Source organism: Indicator indicator, chromosome 11, assembly GCF_027791375.1.
Source record: "Indicator indicator isolate 239-I01 chromosome 11, UM_Iind_1.1, whole genome shotgun sequence".
Lineage (NCBI taxonomy): Eukaryota > Metazoa > Chordata > Aves > Piciformes > Indicatoridae > Indicator > Indicator indicator.
This window is the reverse complement of record NC_072020.1, coordinates 10992629-11014099: the sequence shown is the minus strand read 5'-3', so window position 1 is coordinate 11014099 and position 21471 is coordinate 10992629. Positions and strand designations below refer to the sequence as shown.

General features: G+C 47.2%; 1 protein-coding gene across 1 annotated transcript in view; it reads right to left on the bottom strand.

The window, feature by feature from the left end:
* Nucleotides 1–4628: 4628 nt before the first annotated feature.
* VOPP1 (VOPP1 WW domain binding protein) overlaps nt 4629–21471 on the bottom strand; it is a 35833-nt gene continuing 18990 nt past the window's right edge. The window contains exons 3-5 of the mRNA XM_054385134.1: nt 12514–12591; nt 9390–9526; nt 4629–4962 (exon numbers count right to left, since the gene is read on the bottom strand). Of these exons, the coding sequence (XP_054241109.1) occupies nt 4781–4962; nt 9390–9526; nt 12514–12591 (397 nt within the window). The 3' untranslated portion in view covers nt 4629–4780. The remainder of the gene's footprint in view (nt 4963–9389; nt 9527–12513; nt 12592–21471) is intronic.

The following is a 21471-nucleotide window of genomic DNA, read 5'->3' as shown; positions in this document are numbered from 1 at the left end:
AGGGTTCAATGGGCACAAACTTGAGCATAAGAAGTTCTATCTAAACGTGAAAAGGATCTTTAAGGTGACAGAGCAGTGGAACAGGCTGCCCAGAGAGGTGGTAGAGTCTCCATCTCTGCAGACCATCAAAACCTGCCTGGATGTGTGACCCTCTCTAGATGAACCTGCCTTGGCACGGGGGTTGGACTTGAAAAATCTCCATAGGTCCCTTCCAACCCCTATCCATTTGTGATTCTGTGAAAATAACACATGTGCAGCCAAGGAGCTACTTACCTCTGCAGGGGCTGGGTTCAGAGGGCTGATGAACTTCTTGCTGCTTTCTCTGCTGTCCCCTTCACCTTGCAGCACCTGGCAGCTTGGGATGGTGGCTGCCAGTTGCACTTCTATTTAATAGCATTATGGTCTAGCAGCTCCTTTTGGGAATGCCGAACCCTTCCCTTGCATGGTGTCTTTGTATCAGTCTCCCTACCAAAGAGTACAAGCAACAGGAAACTCCCCCTGAGGCAGCTGAACCCTGCAGTGAGAAGGCAGCAGAGGGGAGGGGACTCCTACAGGCACTGAGTCTACAAAGCCATCCTGGCCCATTTCTCTCACCCACTGAATCAGGTAAAGTAGACCAGAAGAAGAAAACCAAAAATTCTCTTGTCTGACAACAGGTTTTCTCTTCTTGGCTCACCTACATGCCAAAATGTGGCTTTTTTGGGTATCTCCATATAAAACTAACCCATATGGGGTGATTGTGTTGTTGGGTTTTGTGTTTTGTTTATTTTTTTAATGTAGGGAAGAACAAGCAATACCTCCTTTGTGTGCCACATGGGCTGTGAAGAGCTCGTTGGAGTCCCAGCTGTTTGTTTTCAGAGCAGTGGAAGCTGTCACAGGGCTCAAAAAACAAGGAAGAAAAAAAACCCCAACCCACCCACCCACAAAACAACAAAGCTTGGCCTTGCATTGGCTGTTCCCAAAGTGGTCATGAAGCAGGGGAGCAGCTGCAAGGCAGCCCCAAACAGAAAGGGCAGGGTTAGAACCCTGCTTGTCAAGCTGAGGCCTATTTGTAGCACGACTGGTGAGTCAGCCTGCTAATTACTGGGAAGCACGGAAGGCACTGTGGGATGCTGCAGGTGACATCTGCCCTTCTCCTATGATCCATGGGGCACCCAGACACACTAGGGAGATTGGAGGTGGAGGAGAGACACAATAACAACAAAAATATATCCATGAATGAGCTTGTGTCAGGTGACAACAACCCCATGAATGCTCCAGGCTTGGGGCAGAGTGGCTGGAAGCTGCCCAGCAGAGAAAGACCTGGGGGGTGTTGCTTGACAGCCAGCTGAATGTGAGCTGTGCCCAGATGGCAATAGTGTGGCCAGCAGGACCAGGGAAGTGATTGTGCCTCTGTACTCTGCACTGGTGAGGTCACACTTTGAGTACAACATTCGGGTTTGGGGCCCTCATTCCAAGAAAAATATTGAGGTGCTGGAGAGGGTCCAGAGAACAAAGCTGGTGAAGGGTCTGGAGAGCAGGTCTGATGGGGAGTGGCTGAGGGAAGTGGGGTTGTTTAGTCTGGAGGAGGCTGAGGTTGGAGTAAGGTGGGGGCTGGTCTCTTCCCCTAACTAGCAGTAGGAGCAGAGGAAAGAGCTCGACACTGTGCCAGGGGAGATTTAGGTTGGATATTAGGAAAAATGTCTTTCCTGCAAGTGTGGTTAGGCATTGGAACAGGCTGTCCAGGGCAGTGGTAGAGCTGCTATCCCTGGAGGTGTTCAAAAACCATGTGGACATGGCCCTTCAGGACATGCTTTAGTGGGCAGGGTGGTGTTGGATTGACAGGCAGATGTGATGATTTCCAACCTTAATGATTCTGTGAGTCTATGAACAGTTCACAGGTGCCCACACAGGTGCTCTATGTTCTCAGAACACCAAGCAAGTCTGCTAACTCTGTGTGTGTGTTGTAAGAGGTGGTGTCACCTATCAACACCAGCAAATAAACCAGCCAGACTTGAGGAGAACTTCCCCAGAAGAGCATTCATTATAAAAGCATCCAGCCAATGTGTCCAGGTAAACACCAGCTGTCAGCAGTACATCTCAGAACACCCAAGGACTTAGCATCAGCTCTCTACTGCCATGGGGCCAGGTCTCATGCCTATGGACAGAAACAGAAGCAGAAACAGAATCATAGAACTGTAGGTGATGGAAGGGACCTCTGAAGATCAAGTCAAATGCCCCTGCCAAAGCAGGATCACCTAGGGCAGGGCACACAGGAACACATCCAGACAGAGCTTGAAAATCTCCAGTGGAGACTCCAGAACCTCTCTGGGCAGCCTGCTCCAGGGCAAGCACCCTCACAGGAAAGAGTTTGTTTGTTTGTTTGTTTTTTTCTTGATGTTGAGTTGGACCTTCCTGTGTTCCAGTTTGTATCCATTGCCCACCACCACAAAGAGTCTGGCCCCTTCTTCTTGACACCCACCCTTCAGATATTTATGACCATTCATAAGATCCCCTCTCACTCTTCTCCAGACTGAACAGCCCCAGGTCTCTCACCAGTCAGGTGTCCCTTTCCTCACCAGACAGGTGTTCCAATTCCTTCATCATCTTCATAGCCTCCATTGGACACTCTCTAGCATATCTCTGTCCCTCTTGAACTGGGGAGCCCAGATCTGGACACAATACTCCAGCTGTGGTCTCAGCAGGGCAGAGTAGAGGGCCTTGTCCTGTCACTGAGCATCACTGATACTCACTCTTTAGCTATTGATAAGCCACAGCTGTCAGTCTTTCCCCACAAGGTAGTTAATGGCTCTCTGCTGGAGTCTTTCCAGTAGTTCCTTCTCCTGGGAACTGAGTTCAGAACAGGGCACAGTATTCCAGATGAGGCCTCACCAGGGCAGAGTAGAGGGGGAGAAGAACCTTCTTAATGCACCCCAGGATACCATTTGCCTTCTTGGCTGTGAGGGCACATTGTTGGCTTACAGTCAACCTGTGTCCAGAGCCACTGAAAGCCAGAGCAGCTGTGCAGCAGCACAAGGGAATGCTCTTAAGCACCAGTCCCAAAAAGTTATTTATTGCAGTTTTATAGATTGGTCACCTGGAGCTGACAGCTCTGCTTGGGGCTCTTTGAGAGCAGCACTAAGACCACACCAAAGGCTACTACTGCTCAGGGACAAAACTCCCATTGGTGTCAAAGGCAGCAAACCTGGCTGTGTGCTCCCATTCCCTCTTCCTGCAATGAATTTCCAGTGTAGGGAAGGACACTTACCTCTGTATGCGAGGGGCACAAGGAGCTGTGAGGTTATGACACCTCCTTCCACTGCCCACGTGCAGGGCATCAGCTGCTTCGTACAATCTCACCACTGGCAAAGCAAGGACAGCCAAGATGCTGCTCACACACAGCCAGGAGCTGGCCAACAGACACTCAAGTCCCAGTCCTTCACTTTTCAGATGCATCATTCAAAGGGAGGACTCTCTCTTTTCTAGGGCACTTGGCAAAGGCCCCAACAGGACTCGACCAGTGCTGGTGCTCCAGTCATAGAGAATCATAGACTCATGGAATCATTTTGGTTTGGAAAAGACCTTTAAGATCATGGAGTCCAAACATTCTCTGACTCTCCCAAATTTGGGGCTGCACCACATCTCTGCATCTTCTAAACACCTCCAGGGATGGGGATTCAACCACCTCCCTGGGCAGCCTGTGCCAGTCTTGGAGAGCCCTTTCAGTGAAGGCATTCCTGCTCTTGTCTAACCTAAACCTCTCCTGCTGCAATTTAAGGCCATTTCCCCTTGTCCTATCACTTGATATTAGGGGGGAGAGACTGACACCACCCCCCTTGATACAACCTCCTTTCAGAGAGTTGTAGAGAGAGCCAGAAGGTCTCCCCTCAGCCTTCTTTTCTCCAGAAATAACTTCTATTACAGCATCTTTCTGTTCTGCATGAAAACCAAGATGTACAAGGCAACTGTAAGAGAAAAAGAAGGTGGTCACCATTTCTGGTAAAAGCATTGCCCTGCCTCTTTTACTTCCACTCTCTTTGCCTGTCCTTTCCCTTAGATGGATGCACTTCTGCTCTGGAGTCTTAGGAGAGCACACAGCACCCTGGGGTTGCAGGCAGAACTGCTGTCACAACACCTGTACCAGTATATGAAAGGGGGCTACAAGAAAACCAGGAAATGACTTGTTACAGGGGCTTGTAGTGATAGGATGAGAGGGAATGGATTGAAGCTGCAAGAGAGGAGATTTAGACTGCATATTAGGAAGAAATTCTTGACAGTGAGGGTGGTGAGATGGTGGAACAATCTGCCCAGGGAGGTCGTGGATGCCCCCTCCCTGGAGGTGCTCAAGGCCTCTTCCAGCCTGGCCTTGAACAAGCTGGTCTAGTGGAAGGTGTCCCTGGCCATGGCAGGGGGGGCTGGAACTGGATGATCTTGAAGGTCCCTTTCAGCCCAAACCAATAAATCTATGAACACAATTAAACCCATCACTGAAATGAACAATAAAGAAAGAGGAAGACATCCAGGTTTTAAATACAGGTTTCCATTAAAAGCATTACAAAGACAACTTCTCTCATTTTGAAGACAAAGGGGGAAAAAAATCACTTCTACTAAAAAAAAAAAAAAGGAAAAAAAATTAAAATTACCCCTTTGCAAGTAACTTTAATGAGGAGAGGTGCAGGGAGGGGAGGGAGAGAGGACTTGGAGAACTAGCAAGTGTTCCAAAGGGCAGGTGCCCTCCATCTGGGCCATTTTGCAATGGCACCTTCTTCTCACACAGTCAGGTCAGAGAGCCAGAGAGTCCTCACGTGGAGGATTTCACCACCTGCTCGTAGGGGGGAGGTGGTGTGTTGCAGTAGGATGGTGGGGGTGGGTAAACAGGGTTTCCTTGTGGGGAGTTGGGCTGGACGTGGAAAGCCATGGCCATGGGATTCATCACAGGCCCCCCTGGATCTGTGTAATACGGCACTCCAGGCTGTTGTGACCCTGAAAGAAAGACAAGGAGAGAAAAGGTATCAGAGAAGGGCAGTGGTGGCAGCTAGTGCTCCTCCAGGGCCCCTGCTCTGCACACTCAGACAAGGCTTCTCTAAGTGTTCAGCAAAGCAAAGACAAGCAGGCACCTTCCTCCCATCCCACAGCAAAACCAGGCTGCAGGACTGCATTCACTTCTTCAACAGAAAGCTTCTGTTTCCCATGTAATGGCAGTGAAACAAAGGGCACCACTGCCCAGAGCAGCCACCACTTCAAAGGCACAACAGTGATCCCTGCTCAGTTCCCTGCACAGGAAACCTGCCCTGCCTGCAGAGAGGAGAAGTGGAGGAGCTCAGCTGAGCAAAGGGATTTCCACTGCAGCCCTGACCCAGGTGTCACGTTTTGTGAAGGGATTATTTCAATCAGAATCACAGAATGGCCTACGTTGGAAGGGACCTTAGTCTTCATCTGTTCCCACCTCCTTGCCATGGGCAGGGATGCCTCTCAACTAGACTTGGTTGCTCAAGGTCTCATCCAACCTGGCCTTGAACACCTCCAGGACTAACACATCCACAACCTCTCTGGGCAACCTGTTCCAGAGTCTCACCACCCTCATACTGAAGAACTTCCTAAGATCCAGTCTAAACCTATTCTCCCTCAGCTTAAAACCATTCCCCCTAGTCCTGTTGCTAGACACCCTTATGAAAAGTCCCTCTCCAGCCTTCCTGTGGAATCTCTTCATGTACTGGAAGGCAGAAGACCCCTCAGAGTCTTCTCTTTTCCAGGCTGAACAACCCCAGCTCCCTCAGCCTATCCTCCTATCAGAGGTGCTACAGCCCTTCAGTCATCCCTGTGGCCCTCCTCTGGACTCACTCCAACAGTTCTATGTCCTTTTGATCAGGACACCAGGCCTGGATGCAGTATTTGAGGTGGGGTCTCACAAGAGCAGAGTAAAGGGGAAGAATCCCCTCTCGACCTGGTGGCCACACTCCTCTTGATGCAGCCCAGGATACAGTTTGCCTGCTGGGCTCATGAGCTCATGCATGGTGGTGTACTGGATCTACCTGTAACCCTAAGCACATCTCCAATAGAGAGTTTCCTCCTAGGCACAATGCAGCTAAAGAGTAAACATGTATGAAGCAAAAAGCCTGAGCTGAAGCTGGTTATGGGTGGCTATCACAATGGGACAAGACTACTTTGCACAGATGACATTTAGGAAATTCTCTTGGAGCCTGCAGAGACAAGGAAAGGAAACTTACAATCCAATGAAAAATTCCTTAGCCATGACAGATGAGGAGCAACAGAGGCTGCTGCCATCAGGAGTGACAAAGGTGGTGTGCAAACCCTCCTGCCAGAGCAGGCTCACCTAGACTAAGTCACACAGGAACATGTCCAGGTGGGTTTGGAATGCCTCCAGAGATGAAGGCTCCACAACCTCTCTGGGCAGCCTGCTCCAGTGTTCTGCCCCTGTTCTTCATAGGTCCCTTCCAGCCCTACCCTTCTGTGATTCCGTGGTATCACCAGGTCTGCAGACTGCTCCTAAGTGAGCTGCTCAACCCAGTTTGCCCATCAGGCTTACAGAAAAACTATTGCCATGTTCAGGCAGCTGCTGGGATGGCAGAAGATGCTGTCACCAACTCTGCAGGGAAGGAGGAAGGTGGGCAAGGAGCCACATTTCAAAGGCTCCACCTCCACAGTGAGCTGGCTGATGCTACCAAATCTGGGAAGAGAAGCTAGCAGAAAGTGAGAACTTGGTTGACTACTAATTCCCATTGCTTTTGCTATAAAATATTCCTGAAATAGCAGGGGGAAAAAAAAGAGTAAAAAACAAAGCAAGAAGACAAAACAAACAAAAACAATTGGTGAGGTTAGTTCAGAGCCCAAAGCTTTTAAAAGTAACAGCAGTAACAGTCTGGAAGCAAGCAGCATAAGCAGGTCATCAGAGGGTGTGTGCTTATTTTATATTTATCCACAACTTCTGCTCCTTGAAGTGTCATGAAAAGTATAAAACCAAGCTCTAAAATTAAACCTGGTGTTTGCCAAAGACTCCTTCCCTGTTCACATCACCTTGAAGTAATTTTTCAGGCTTAAAAATGTTAGTAGAGGTAGTCTGGCTCTCCCCCAAGCCTCCCCTGTTGAAAAGTAAATACTCTCGGTGGAAATGCTCCTTCAGTCTAGCAGAAAAGCAGATGCAGCACTGAAGCCCTAAAAACCCCCAGTTCTTAGGAGTTAACCACAAAGAAGGTCAGTAAAGTGCCTGTTTGTGGCTGTAACACCTTTTTACCCTGTGAGAGGGGAGGAGGGAAATGCAACCATGCTTAAAGGTGCAAGAAATAGCATTCCCAAAGTCTGCACCAAGACATGCAGGGGTGCAACAGCCAGCAAATCACAGAAGGGCAGATTGGTCGAGGTTGGAAGGTGCCTCTGGAGATCATGTAGTCCAACCCCCCTGCTAGAGCAGGATCACCTGCAGTATATCATGTCCAGGTGGGTTTGGAATACCTCCAGAGGAGAGCACAACCTCTCTGGGCAGCCCACCCCAGTGCTCCGTCACGCTCAAAGTGAAGAATTTTTCCCCTATGTTTACACAGAACCTTCCGTGTTCCAGTTTGTGTCCACTGCCCTTTGTCCTGTCACTGGAGACCTCTGACACTCATGCTTTTGGATGTTGATCAGCATTTTTGAGCTGATACATCTCTGCACCCTGCTCATAGTCACAGCTAGCTAGAAGGAGCTTAGGATGCTTTTCTAAGGAGGCTGCTTTGATACAGCCACAGTATTGCACAGAAGACATTTTTTGATACAGAGGTTTAGAAGCACCAAATTTTCAGAGCTCTTCCTTCTCGTTACAAAATATTCAATTGTATTTCCACTTCCAAGCCAGAGTGAAGGAAAAACAAATTGTCCAGTCAGAAAAACCAAACCAAACCAAAAAAAACCCAAACCAAAATGTTGTCAGAAGAGATAATGATCCCCTGGCTACAGCTCTAACACAACATTTTAATTTGATCCTAAACCTGAGCACATATTCTGATGCTCTCCTGCTGTTGTCTGTCACTCTTAAGATTTTCAGTAGGTGATGTTGGTGTTAGCTCTTCAGACTCTGGGTCACCTCTTTGTGAGTGGTGAACAAACAAATCTGTACCTCACAAGTAAAGTTTTGCCTTTGCCTTTTTACCACTGAAATGGTGAACAAGAGCTGCTCAGATTCTGAGGGATGATCCAAACTGGGATTTACTTTTTTGAGGTAGCATTGAGGTTGTGAAGCTGAAAAGATGGCAGCAGAGAGATTTTGGTTCTTGCCTTCAAGTGAAACTTGGTTTTCTGGGCAAAGTACAGACCAGGAGGAGCAGTGTCAGTGTTCCAAGTGTGTGTGCACTCCTGCTGGCACAAATTACCACTGCCTTATGCAAGCTGGAGAGGGGTTAAAAGTGTCTCTGGCCTTGCTGAGGCAGAGAGAAAGCAAGCATCAGAGTGTTCACTGAGAAAAAATCTCAGCACTGTGGAAGGTCTTCCAACTAGAGACAGCTGGATTCAAAATGCTCTGGTAAGGCCCAAATACCTTCTGCTTACAGCTGAGTTGTCACTGTTGAGAGTGGCAGAGCCCTGGAGCAGGTTGCCCAGATGGATTGTGGAGTCTCCTTCTCTGAAGACTTTCAAAACTCACCTGGATATGTTCCAGGGCAACCTGCTGTGGGTGACCCTGCATTAGCAGAGGGGTTGGACTAGATGATCCCCAGAGGTCCCTTCCAACTCCCACAATTCTGTGTGCTTCTGTTTGAGTCTTCTTTTGCAGGATTCCCTTGGTTGGGATTATCCCCAGAGGGGATGAAATAACAAACTTGGAAAGCAGTGTTGCCAGAAGAGCCTTCACTAGGTACATCATCCTGATGCATACAGCCATTATTGACCAGAGATGCAGCAATCAAATTAGCAAGGGGTGAAGGACCACTTTGCTACAGAAAAACTGTAGCACAGAGTGTGGAAGACAAAGAAAAAATGACTTGCAAGATAGCCAGATCATGGAAGAAAAATGTAAGGCTCCCCTTCACCTCTGCCAGATGTTATCAACTGTATTTGAATCTTCTTCTTTGTGTCAGTGTCCATTTTGGATACCTGTCAGTTTGTCTATCTTGAAAAGTGAGAACTTGCATGCCTCCTTGTGTGCATGGACACACAGCTGTAAAGGTATGGGAAACCACAACAGAAGGGCATTGAAAGTCCTGCCTGTCATCCTGGGTTTCAAAGCCACTCTTGCTGAGTTATGGTATTTGAAAGGCAGAAGACTTTACTCATCAGAGGAGGTGGCTGCATGGTTTGGTTTAGAGCAGAGCAACCCCTTGCCCAAATCCCAAACAGAACAAAACCCCAAGCCCACCCTTTTCAAATGCCTTGGGAAGTGTGAGACATCAGTGGAAGTTGTTTAGAGAGCAGCCTCTGACCTGATGCAGTGTTGACTGGTTGTCTGGTGTAAGACACGTTAAAAGTAGGTTCTTCTACTAGTGGGGGAGGGTACATCCGCCTTCGGATGAAGAAACCGGCTCCGCAGCAGAACAGAACTCCCATCATCAGCAGGAACCTAGGCAAAGAGAGGAGGCAAGGCAAAACCATCCACGTTCAGGTGGCTCTCAACCCCAGGCTCTTTGTTGAGAGAAACAAAGAGCATCATCCAGCAATCATCAGCCTAAGACACAAGTCTGGGTTTCTTAAACAGGTGGAGCAGGCTTATGTTCTTTGGGATGCTTAGGGGACACTCATGGATACATTACAGAGCTCTGCTGCCATCAGCACTATTGTCCCATGTTTTCTGGCATGTAAAAGATGAACCTGAAACTAAAATACCCTTGAATGTTTGGAAAGTTCCAGTTCATACCTGACCTTTGCCATAGGGATGCTGACCTGAAATTGCAGTTCACTACAGTTTCAAACTACCTATTCTGGCCACAAGCCTCACACTTACAGCACTGAAGCCACCCAAGAGGTTTGTGGGGGGAAAGGAGGAATACTATTTTGCAATTGCCCTTAAAAGAGGATTCTTAGATGTTCTTAAATTATTCAACACAGTAATTTTGTCTCCCATGGGACATACAGTAGCTGGCATTTAAGCTCCAGTCCTAAGACTGAAGCATTCAGCATTGAAGATGACAAGGTTTGCTTTATGTTTGCTTGATGGGATATACATTCTCAGGTAAAAGAACATCATTTTGCTTTGGTTCTTCTCCTCTCAGCTCCTTTTCTGACCTGACTGATGTCCCCTTGCCCTGGTGCTGTGGAAATAGGCACAGGCAGCAAGCACACACCAGAAGATTTTGTTCTTCAGACAGTGACTTTCACTGTTTCCTTGGCCAGTTATCAGACATGCTAGTGACTGGCATAAGCTCCCATAAACCCACATGGTCCTCCAGCCTGTAACTGCCACCTCAGTTTAGGGCTCTCTACTGGAAGACAATGACAACTGCACTCTTTTGGAAGGGATGGAAGTTGGTCAGAGGCCACAGAAGTTGGCCAGAGGCAAGGCTACTGCTTATCTCCTTTGGAGCATCCCCAGGTGCCCAAGAGGAAGAGTATGGTGCCGCATGGCAGCAAGAGCTGTTTCAAGGAAAGGGTCAAATTCTGTTCTTGTTTCTAGAGTGGAAACAAGAGCAGAAGGAGGTCCAGTGTCCCTGAGCCAATATTAATACATCTACTTCTGGCAGTGTTCCTGCAAAGGATTTGTTCTGAACAGCAAACCAGAGATTTACGACGTCACCCCAGGGATTGAGATGCAGAGCTCTTCAGTTATATCAGTAAGGATTGCAGGTTGAAATCCCACAGTCAGCTTTGGGAAATCTCTGTATTATAGTACAGATCAGGCTTCTGTTTTTCACTGTTTGTTTGTTTCAATTTTGAAGGCTTTATTTTTTAATTTTTTTTTTCAAGCAGTCTTCAAATTCTACATTAAAATGCCTGAAATCAGGTTTTCCTAGGAGAGCTTTTGCTTTCTCCCTACTGTCATGAGAAGGCCTTATTCAGGTACTGTCTTTAATTCTTTTCCCAGAGGAATTTACCTTATTTTTTCATTATGCATATAACAGTGATTAGTTTAAGCTTTATCCAGATTACTGAGCTGCTGGTTTCACAAGCTCAAATCTTTCTCTCTTCTTTTCCCTTGCTGTCATCTCTGGTGAAATCCTCATAGTCATAAATGTACCTCTCTTCCTTTTAAATTGAAACCTCAGTTCAGCTGACAAGAGTATCTTAAACCCTGCCTAAATGCACAATCCTCCTTAGACAATCCTCTGAAAACCCAGGGCCCAAAAACTTGGACAAATGCTGCTGCTTGGTAGCAGCTGGGACAGGCAGAAGGGATTCAGCAATTTTGGATAAAAGTGGGACCAGCAGGATAAAGTAGTAGGAAAGGTCATCATTTTGCAGTGCTTTCTCACTACATCAGGAGAATTTTATAAGCAATTAGTGAGATGATTCTCCCCCACTTCTCTGCTCTCCTGAGACCCCCCACCCGGAGCACTGTGTCCAGTTCTGGGGCCTCCAACACAAGAAGGACAGGGAACTATTGGAGCAGGTCCAGAAGAGGCAATGAAGGTGATCAGAGAGCTGGAGCACCTCCCCTATGGGGACAGGCTGTGAGAGTTGGGGCTGTTCAGCCTGGAGAAGATAAGGCTCCAGGGAGACCTTATGGGTCCGATACCTGAAGGGGGCTACAGGAAAGCTGGGGAGGAACATTTTACAAGGGCTTGTAGGGATTGGACAAGAAGGAATGGCTTTGAGCTTGAAGTGGTGAGACTTAGACTGGATGTTAGCAAAAAATTCTTTACAGTGAGGTAGTGAGACACTGGAAGAGGTTGCCCAGGGAGGTAGTGGATGCCCCCTCCCTGGGGGTGTTCAAGGCCAGGCTGGATGAGGCTTTGAGCAATCTGGTCTAGTGGAAAGTGTCCTTGCCCATGTGTAGTGGTTTGAACCACACACACTATATATGTGAGAGTGTGTGTGTGTGTGTGTGTGCTCCCCACTATCAGAATCATGAATTTACAACTGCTGTGTTTACAGCTGTGCCATGTTCTGGCCCTGGACAGGTGGCACTGGTCACCCTCTGGCTTTTCTGGTCCCTGAGTGGGCACCTGTGTTTTTGCCTGTTTCAGACAGGTATTCCTTTACCTTTTCCTTCTGTTCTCTCTATACACTGATGTAATTTGATACCTTTCTAGCAGGGGAGTAAAATATTCTGTGTGAATCAACTGAAAACCCTTCCTCTGCCTTTTTTCCTCCCCCCCTCCATTTCTCCTGGTACAGAGAGAGGAGATGGCAGGGGATGGGGGAATTTAGCCCTTTCACTAAACCATTACACCATGGCAGGGGGGGTGGGGGTTGGAACTAGGTGATTTTGAAGGTCCCTTCCAATCCAAACCATTCTAAGATTCTGTGACAACGAAGTCCTTGCATTTATAAGTACCCAGCTGCGTTACTGCATACTTGTACCTACTTTACAACAGTAGGGCTGGCCATGCCCTGGTTTAAGGCCTACAAACAAGAGAAGAACAGGAGACAGGTGGAATTCCCCAGACCTACCAGAAATACCATAGCCGCTGGATAGACAGAGCTCGTACACAGCATCTTGAGCCACAGCAATCCTCATAGGAGCGACATCTGCAGAGAGACAAAGAGAAAAGGGAGTCAGGGGAGAGGTTGTCACTCAGGTTACAATGGCAGCCCCCGCTCTGATGCTGTGCACATCCCTGCCTGAGGCATTGTTTACCACACTGCTGTGAACACGGGAGGAAACGTCTTCAAGGGCAGGCTGGATGGGGCTTTGAGCAACCTGGACTACTGAGAGAGGTCTCTGCCCTGAGTGAGGGAGCTGGACTAGATGATCTTTGAAAGATCTTTCCAACTGTGGTGGGTTGAAAATTCCCCCCCCCCCCCAACATTAACTTTGCCAGATCAGCTCAGCTGGAAGCAAATGAAAGCTATATTTCCAAGCAAAACTACAAATTACAATGAAATGCAATGAATATACACACTTTACACAAATGTTGTATAAATATGCAATATTTACAGGTATTTACAATATTTTCAGGTATTGACAATTAATAAACAGCACAAGGACTCCCCTGGCCAAAGACCAGGGGGCCTGCAGCAGCTTGTTCCTTCCCTGCCTCCTCCCCTAACCCCCTGTACACAAGGGACAAGAGACAGAGGCAGAGAAGTTAATACCAGTCAAAACAATGCAGCCAAGGTCAAGCAGAAGCAAGTTAACATAGAATCATAGAATCAACCAGGTTGGAAGAGACCTCCAAGATCATCCAGTTCAACCTATCACCCAGCCCTGTCCAATCAACCAGACCATGGCACTAAGTGCCTCATCCAGTCTTCTCTTGAACATCTCCAGGGATGGTGACTCCACCACCTCCCTGGGCAGCCCATTCCCATGGGCAATCTCTCTCTTTGTGAAGAACTTCCTCCTAACATCCAACCTAAACCTCCCCTGGCACAACTTGAGACTGTGTCCTCTTGTTCTGGTGCTGGTTGCCTGGGAGAAGAGACCAGCCCCCACCTGGCTACAACCTCCCTTCAGGTAGTTGTAGAGAGCAATGAGGTCACCCCTGAGCTTCCTCTTCTCCAGGCTAAACACCCCCAGCTCCCTCAGCCTCTCCTCGTAGGGTTTGTGTTCCAGGCCCCTCATCAGCTTCGTCACCCTCCTCTGGACACGTTCCAGTACCTCAACATCTCTCTGGAATTGAGGAGCCCTGAACTGGACACAGTGCTCAAGGTGTGGCCTGACCAGTGCTGAGTACAGGGCAAGAATAACCTCCCTTGTCCTGCTGGCCACACTATTCCTGATGCAGGCCAGGATGCCATTGGCCTTCCTGGCCAGCTGGGCACACTGCTGGCTCATGTTCAGCTACTATCAACCAGCACCCCCAGGTCCCTCTCTGTCTGGCTGCTCTCCAGCCACTCTGTCCAGAGAACATCTCCCAGCCTGAGGAAGCAAAAAGAGAGAGAAATTGTTTTGGGAACCAAATCTTATGGTAGATATCTCTCTAATGGGATTGTTTAGAATTACTGTTATTTTCCTTTTTACACCCAGCAGTGATTTATTTACATTTTACTACTTTCTGTTCAAGATCTGTGAAAAATTTTAAAGGCATAGCCTAAAACTACCACACCAACCCAAACCATTCTGTAGGTCCCTGAATAAGAACAGAGGACCCTCGACTGGACAAAGTTGTGAGGTCACATGTATGCATCTGTGACACAGTTCCAGAGCTGCTATTGAAACTGCCTTCCTACACACCTCTTTTAAAGTCACCTCAAAAAAGATCAGAGGAAGGTTTAAGTTGGATATTAGAAGAAATTTTCTCCCTGAAAGGGTTCTCAGAAACTGGCACAGGCTCCCTGGGGAGATGGCTGAGACCTCATCCCTGGAGATATTGAAAGAGGCAGAGGTGTGGTGCTGAGGGACATGGGTTAGCACCAGACTTAGTAGAGCTAGAGAATGGTTGGGCTTAAAGGTCTTTTCCAACCAAAATGATTCTATCTGATTCTATTCTAACTCTAATATCAAAGCACACATTAGAAAGAGAAGTTTTGTTCCACAGTAAATGAACAGGTTGCCCAGGGAGGTCATGGATCTCTCTTCCATGGTGGTGTTCAAGAGGTTTGATGAGGCCTTGAGCAAGCTGATCTAGTGGAAAGTGTCCCTGTTCATGGCAGAGGGGTTGGAAGTAGATTACCTTTAAGATCCTTTCCAACCCAAACCATTTTGTGGATCTATGAACACTGCAGACCTCAAACATGAGCCAGTTGGGGTTGTATTCACCACAGCAGACAAAAATTGCAAGGTCAGAACTGCCACTTCACATACTCTGGGCACATCAGCAGCTTCCAGAGAAACCACAGAGTGGAGAGAAAACTTCAAACATAGCATTATTTGCAAATCCAATGACATTTCTTACTTCTCAGAAGTTGCACTGGGCTGCACCTGCCAACAATTCCCAGTATTTGATTAGGCTTTTCTCTAAAGAAAACCCTCCACATTTCAAATTTGTATCTCCTATGGAACAGAAGCAGTTTAAAGGTGTGATAGCCCCAACCACTGTAAGCACATGGCAGTGCTTCACTAAAAGCCAGCACATACAAGAACAGCCATCTCTGGACTATTTCTATGGTAACTGCTATTTCCCATGCCCATGAAACACAGCCAGCAGGAAAAAGGACAGAGGTGACACAGAAATTATGGTATGTTACAGGCTCAGATGAAAACCACATCCTGGACTGCATCAAAAGCAGTGTGCCCAGCAGAACAGGAGAGGTGATTCTGGCACTCTGCTCTGGTGAGACCCCACCTGGAGAACTGTGTCCAGCTATGGGGCCCTCAACACAAGAAGGACATGGACCTGATGGAGTGGGTCCAGAGGAGGGCCACAAAAAAGATCAGATGGCTGAAGCATGTCTCCTATGAAGACAGGCTGAGAGAGTTGGCGTTGTTCAGTCTGGAGAACAGAAGGCTCCAGAGAGACCTCAGAGCAGCGTTCCAGGGGCCTGGGAAGAGACTGTTTACAAGGGCATGTAGCAATAGGATGAGGGGAATTGATTTAAACTAGAGAAGGGTAGATTTAGATTGGACATGAGGAAGAGGTTCTTTACTATGAGGGTGGTGGAACTCTGGCAGAGGTTGCCCAGAGTGGTGGCAGATGCCATATCCCTGGGGACATTCAAGATCAGGCTTGATGGGGCTCTGAGCAACCTGATCTACTTGGGGATGTCCCTGCTGACTGAGGGAGGGTTGGACTGGATGAGCTTTGAGGATCCCTTCCAGCCCAGTGCACTGTGTAATTCTAGGCAAACACTTGGGCAAGCACATGCACATACTGAAAGAAAAGAGAGGGGTACCACAACTGGGCTGACCTTTTTATGGGTGTTCACATCTGTATGCTCAATGCAGTTATTTAATTAATCATCTTGTTCTGCAAAACTTGCCCAGCTGCATGACTGTGCTCCTGTATTTGTATGCACAGCTAAAACAGCCTCAATTGGGTAATTGTACAGACAATTACACATTTACACGCTCCATTAACAAGCCTCACTCACAAAACACAGCAAGTCACATTGGCTTCTGCCTCTAATTGGGGCCAGAGGAGGATTCATAATCCAGTTGGTTTGCAAGTGGAAGCAGTTACACACTCTTCTGATGACAAGCAGGCAGGATTTATTTAGGCAAGCTGGAGGATTTAACATGAGCAGCACAAGCAAGGTCCACTAAGATACTTGGGTACTCCAGCACAGTAAGCTGCTCATGCCCAAAGAACAAAACCCTGAACCTGAAAGTAACCCATCTCCAACTTTGCTTCTTTAAGGCTTGGCAGGACCCTAACAACTGCCCACACTCAAGCTGTCAGACCTCACATAACTCCTAACAAGTTAAGCCAGCCAGCATTAACTTCAGTTGAATCAGGCTCAAGAAATTAATCCTTCCTTCATGCTTCCCAAGTGGATCAACCTGAGAGAAGTTTTCAAGAGATATGTTCAGTGCACAGACAGAATCAGGCACCACACAAAATGGGGTAGCAGGCACTGCCCTCTGTTAAACCAGTGGTCATGGTACCCTTTCCACTCTTCAACATGCTTTTGGTTGCAGCACCTTGTCCATGTTGATAGACACTTGCCCCTTTTTCTGATGATGCTCAGCAGCTACTTTCTTGGGCCAGAAGAGCAGAGAGAAAACAAACCCCATAAATCTAGAAACCCTTCTTGAGGCAATTAAGGACGTACAAAGAAAGGATTTTAGGGTTTTCTCTTTGACTCCACACACCTGCACCTGGCCACAAGCAGGACCATAGAATGGTTTGGATCATCTAGTTCCAACACCTCTGCCATGGGCAGGGACACCTTCCACCAGCCCAGGTTGCTCAAGGCCTCATCCCACCTGGCCCTGAACATTTCCAGAGAGGGAGCATCCACAACCTCCCTGGGGAACCAGTTCCAGCGTCTCACCACCCTCACTGTAAAGAATTTCTTCCTAGTATCCAGTCTAAATCTCCCCTCTTCCAGCTTAAAGCCATTGCCCCATCATGGTGTTGAAGGTCTTCTGATTCTCTCTGACAGGATGGGAAGCAGATGCACCCGACCAGCCTCTGGCCCCAAAGCCATTGCCCAGATCCAGCCCCGAGAGTTTAACTTGCATTAAAAGCTGAACTAAAACAGAGAGCTCCAGAAAACTGCATGTCCTTGCCCCCATGTCCAGCCCTGCCTCACTTATTTTGCATCTGTTTTCTCCAGAGCCACAAGAGGTGGGAAAAGGCTATTTGCAGGTAGATAACTACAGCTGCTCAAACCACCCAAATTAAACCATCATCTGTAGGAAAAGCATAGTACCTGAATTTAATTTTTATTTTTAATCTCTGAATTGCCAGCCCCATTTTGAAAGTCTCCGTGGCTCTGCTTTTCTTCCTCTAAAAGAGGGTTGAAGTACCATCTGGAAGACAGAAAGGCTCAACTGCTGAATGTTTATGATGCTCCTGAGACCACTGAATGGCAAACAAACAGGCCTTCAAAGAGGAGTTGTCTCCTGCACAGATGACTGCACTTTAAAATGGCTGAAAACAATGATGCAAAGGATGGAGGAGTCTCTGGTTACAGCTGTGTTTAGAGAAGCTCCATTTCTAATAGCCACTAAGCTTTCTGAGACAACTCATCCAAAACTAAGCACAGCACTTGCTGGGTGGATCTGTGAAGCTAAACCATTATCATGACTCAGAGGCAAATCCCTTTGAGATCTGACTTCAGTAATCCTTTCACTTTTTGCCCATAAAACCGAAGGAGTGCTTTAGTTTAGGTGCCTGTGAGGATGGACACAGGTACCCATGAGTAGAAGCCTGGAATCAAGGATGGTGTTGTGATGACAACCTGCTGTTTGCATTCACCACCACTTGATAATTTTACAAGGGCTTGTTGTGATAGGACAAGGGGGAATGGCTTTAAGCTTGAGGAGGGCAGATTTAGATCAGATATTAGGAAGAAATTGTTTACAGTGAGGGTGGGGAGACTCTGGAACAGGTTGCCCAGGGAAGTTATGGGTGCCACCTCCTTGGAGGTCTTCAAGGCCAGGTTGGATGAGGTCTTGAGCAACCTGATCTAGTGGAAAGAGTTTCTGTCCATGGCAGGGGGGTTGGAACTGGATAGCTTTGAAGGTCCCTTCCAACCCAAACCATTCTATGCTATCATAGGACAGCACTGCCAGAAACAGACTGGAGAAACAAACAGCCCATTTGCTGAGACTGCTGTCAGGGTGCTGCAGAAGCTCTGCTGATCTCTTGTTCTTGGATTCAACATGCTACAAAAACACAACACAACTTCTGGCAGCACTGATCCCAGTGACAAGGAAATTAACTTGCTTACAAAAGCTGTGTTTATTAGCAGGCAAAAGACAACAATAAAATTAGCTTATTAATGGGGTAACATACAAGCTGAAATATAATCAGTCTTTGATGTCCTATCTCTTACTGCCTGACAGCAAATCCCAGCAGAAAAAAGAGTTTGCTTCATAAAAAGGCAATTAAGAAAACACTCACACACACTTTCATTGGTTCTGTATTCATTGCTGTTAATGTGCTTTGCCTCTGCTTAACTGAGAATCATAATTCATAGAATGGTTTGGGTTGGAAGGGACCTCAAAAATCATTTAGTTCCAACCTCTCTGCCATGGACAGGGATGCACCTTCCACTAGACCAGGTTGCTCAAGGCCTCATCCAACCTGACTTTGAACACCAGGGAGGGAGCATCTACAACTTCCCTGGGCAACCTGTTCCAGTGTCTCACCACCCCCACTGTAAAGAATTTCTTTCTAATATCCAGTCTAAATCTGTCCTGGACTGGTTGTGCCCAATGCCAGATGAAGAAGAATGAGCCCTGCTGTCATTCTGAACTGGACTGAGCTCATTTTCTACAGAAGAGTTTTCTAAAGCCTATTTCCCTCTTTCACACATTAATATCCCTAAAACTGCATTTCCCTGGGGCAATGCTTGTTTCATTGTAACCCTTTACCTAGGATAAAGTATGATCCATCAGTTGCTTTGTCAGTCTGCAACTTCACCAAGTATACAGCCTCTCTGGCAAACTGTCTGCAGTGTGGTTTATGACTAGAAGGTACGTCTTTTCATCCATAATTCAGGAGAGTGAAATGAAGGCATCTGCATGCCCAATGACTTGTACTGCTAGCACACCAAGGAACTGCTGTGTCAGAGATCAAGGTTTCACTCTCTGCCAGATTACAGTGACAAGCTTTTTCCATGGGGTCACACTCGAGTTACACTGCTGAACTTCCTTCCTGAGTGGACACAAAAAGCACAAAGTTTCACAGAATAGAATTATAGAACAAGAGGGTCAGAGGGCTGCAGCACCTCACCCTGGGAGGACAGGCTGAGAGTTGGGGATGTTCAGCTGGAAGAAGAGAAGGCTCCAGGGAGAACTTAGAGCAACCTTCCAGTACTTGAAGGGGGGTACAAGAAGGCTGGGGAGGGATCTGGAAGGTCCCTTCCATGAATGCTGCATATATGTGTAAGATTTATGAATCAGACTGGGATTCATTGGAATACAAGAGCTACAAGCAGCTTTTGAAAGGGGAGGAGGGGAGAGAAGAGCAAAGGGAGTCAGGAATTTCAGTGAAAGAGGATATAGCAATAGACAAGTAAGAACAGAAAAGAAATATTTGGGGGGAATAGCCAGTAGCTTCAGATGAAGCATCAGACCAGCAGTGGTCCTAACACTGGCATGGTCCAAAGACCAGAAAAAAAACCACAAGTGCACACAACAAGGTGGAAGGGTTGGACTGCTGATGACACTGGGTCACCTCCAGCAGACTCAGTGCTGAGCCCTCAAAGCCATAAAGAAGCCTCATGTCTGCTATCACTGAACAGATGAAGGCTGACAGCTGAAGTGTGCATATGTATTTACTTGCTCTAGGCTAAAAAAAAAATAAAAAATAAAAATTAATCTGCTTGAAACTCAGCTGCCAGGATACTGTGATGCTGAGCAGAGAAAAATCAAATGAGCCATGAAACAAAAAGAAAACCAAAGCAGGCAACCACCACCAAGTGACTAGGAGAAGCAATTCTGATGAAGCTCAGTCTTGGCTGTGCTATCAATGAGGAGAAATGCCACTGAGCTCAACAGGACTACCCTGCAAAAGAGCATCAACAGAAGGTGCACCATGGAACTGAAAGAGAGGGAGCTCTGCTTCAAGTGAGTTTTGGACCATTGATTAATTCAGTTCAGACCATCCTGTATCTGCATTTCCATCTTGCAAGAAAAAGCAGTTTTCAAAGCGAAGCCATTGCCTGTACTGCTATGGAAGGACAGACCCAGGTTATTGACTGCAGACATGGGGCAGACCATCAGGCAGGGGGAGGAGCTTAATGCTGCAAGCGTGGTGCAGAGGTTATCCCAAGGAATCCATTATGCTACAGCTACCCACTGAACATGGAAATCAAAACAAGAGTCCAACTCAGGAGTACTACCTAAATATCTGTTTCTGAATCCCAGATTGGTTTAATCTCCCTCCAGACAGCCACCTCAACACAAAAGCCACATCCCTCCATTGGCATTCACCTGAGGAGCAGTAACACAGGCTGGTGGAGCAGAGTGACAGGCAACACAGATTCATAGAGTAGGTTGGGTTGTAAGGGACCTTAAAGATCATCTAGTTCCAGCCTCACTGCCATGGGCAGGGACACCTTCCACTAGACCAAGCTGCTCAAGGCCCCAGCCAGCATGGCCTTGAACACCTCCAGGCAAGGTGTGCAACTTCCATGTGCAACCTGTTCCAGTGACTCAGCACCCTCACTGTATAGACCAGCCTTGGTCTTAGAGCTGGTTGTATCTCCTTGGCATGTCTGCTTACATGGCCTGATTTTCAGCAGCGACACAACTCCATCAGTGACCTGCACTCAACAGCGTCTCAGCACCCAACAGCATTTCTCTTCTTTCCTTATGCATACCAAAGGTGATCTCTCAGTGCATGCAGAAGCGTGTAAACTGTAGGTCTGACTTTGGTGAATACATATAACTCTCTTTATAACATATAAATCTGCTTCATGGATGAAAGCAGCCATGGCCTCAGTGGAACATCTGTACTTGAGAGCAAAACACTGCCAGTGGCACCCAGGAGAGCACTAGAGATAGAGTTACCCAGGTACTTGATAAATCACCCAGCCCTGAAGTACAGAAGCAAATATAAGGAAAAAAAAAAAAAAAAGAGGAGGAAAAGGGCTGTCAGGTCATTTTTGTACAGAGTAAAAACAACAGAGACAGAAACAATATTTGCTCAGATTAGATTCCTGTCTGCTTTGACACAACTAAAATCTCCTACAAGACAAGATACTTGGCTCCTGTCCTTCACATGGACATGTAGAACAAGAGCAGGCAACAGCTGAAAAGGAGATTATTTCACAATTATTCTTTAGGTGAAGAACTTTTAAGTACTTTTTAAAATCAGCAGAATATGGAAAATCCTCCCCCAGTTCTGATGG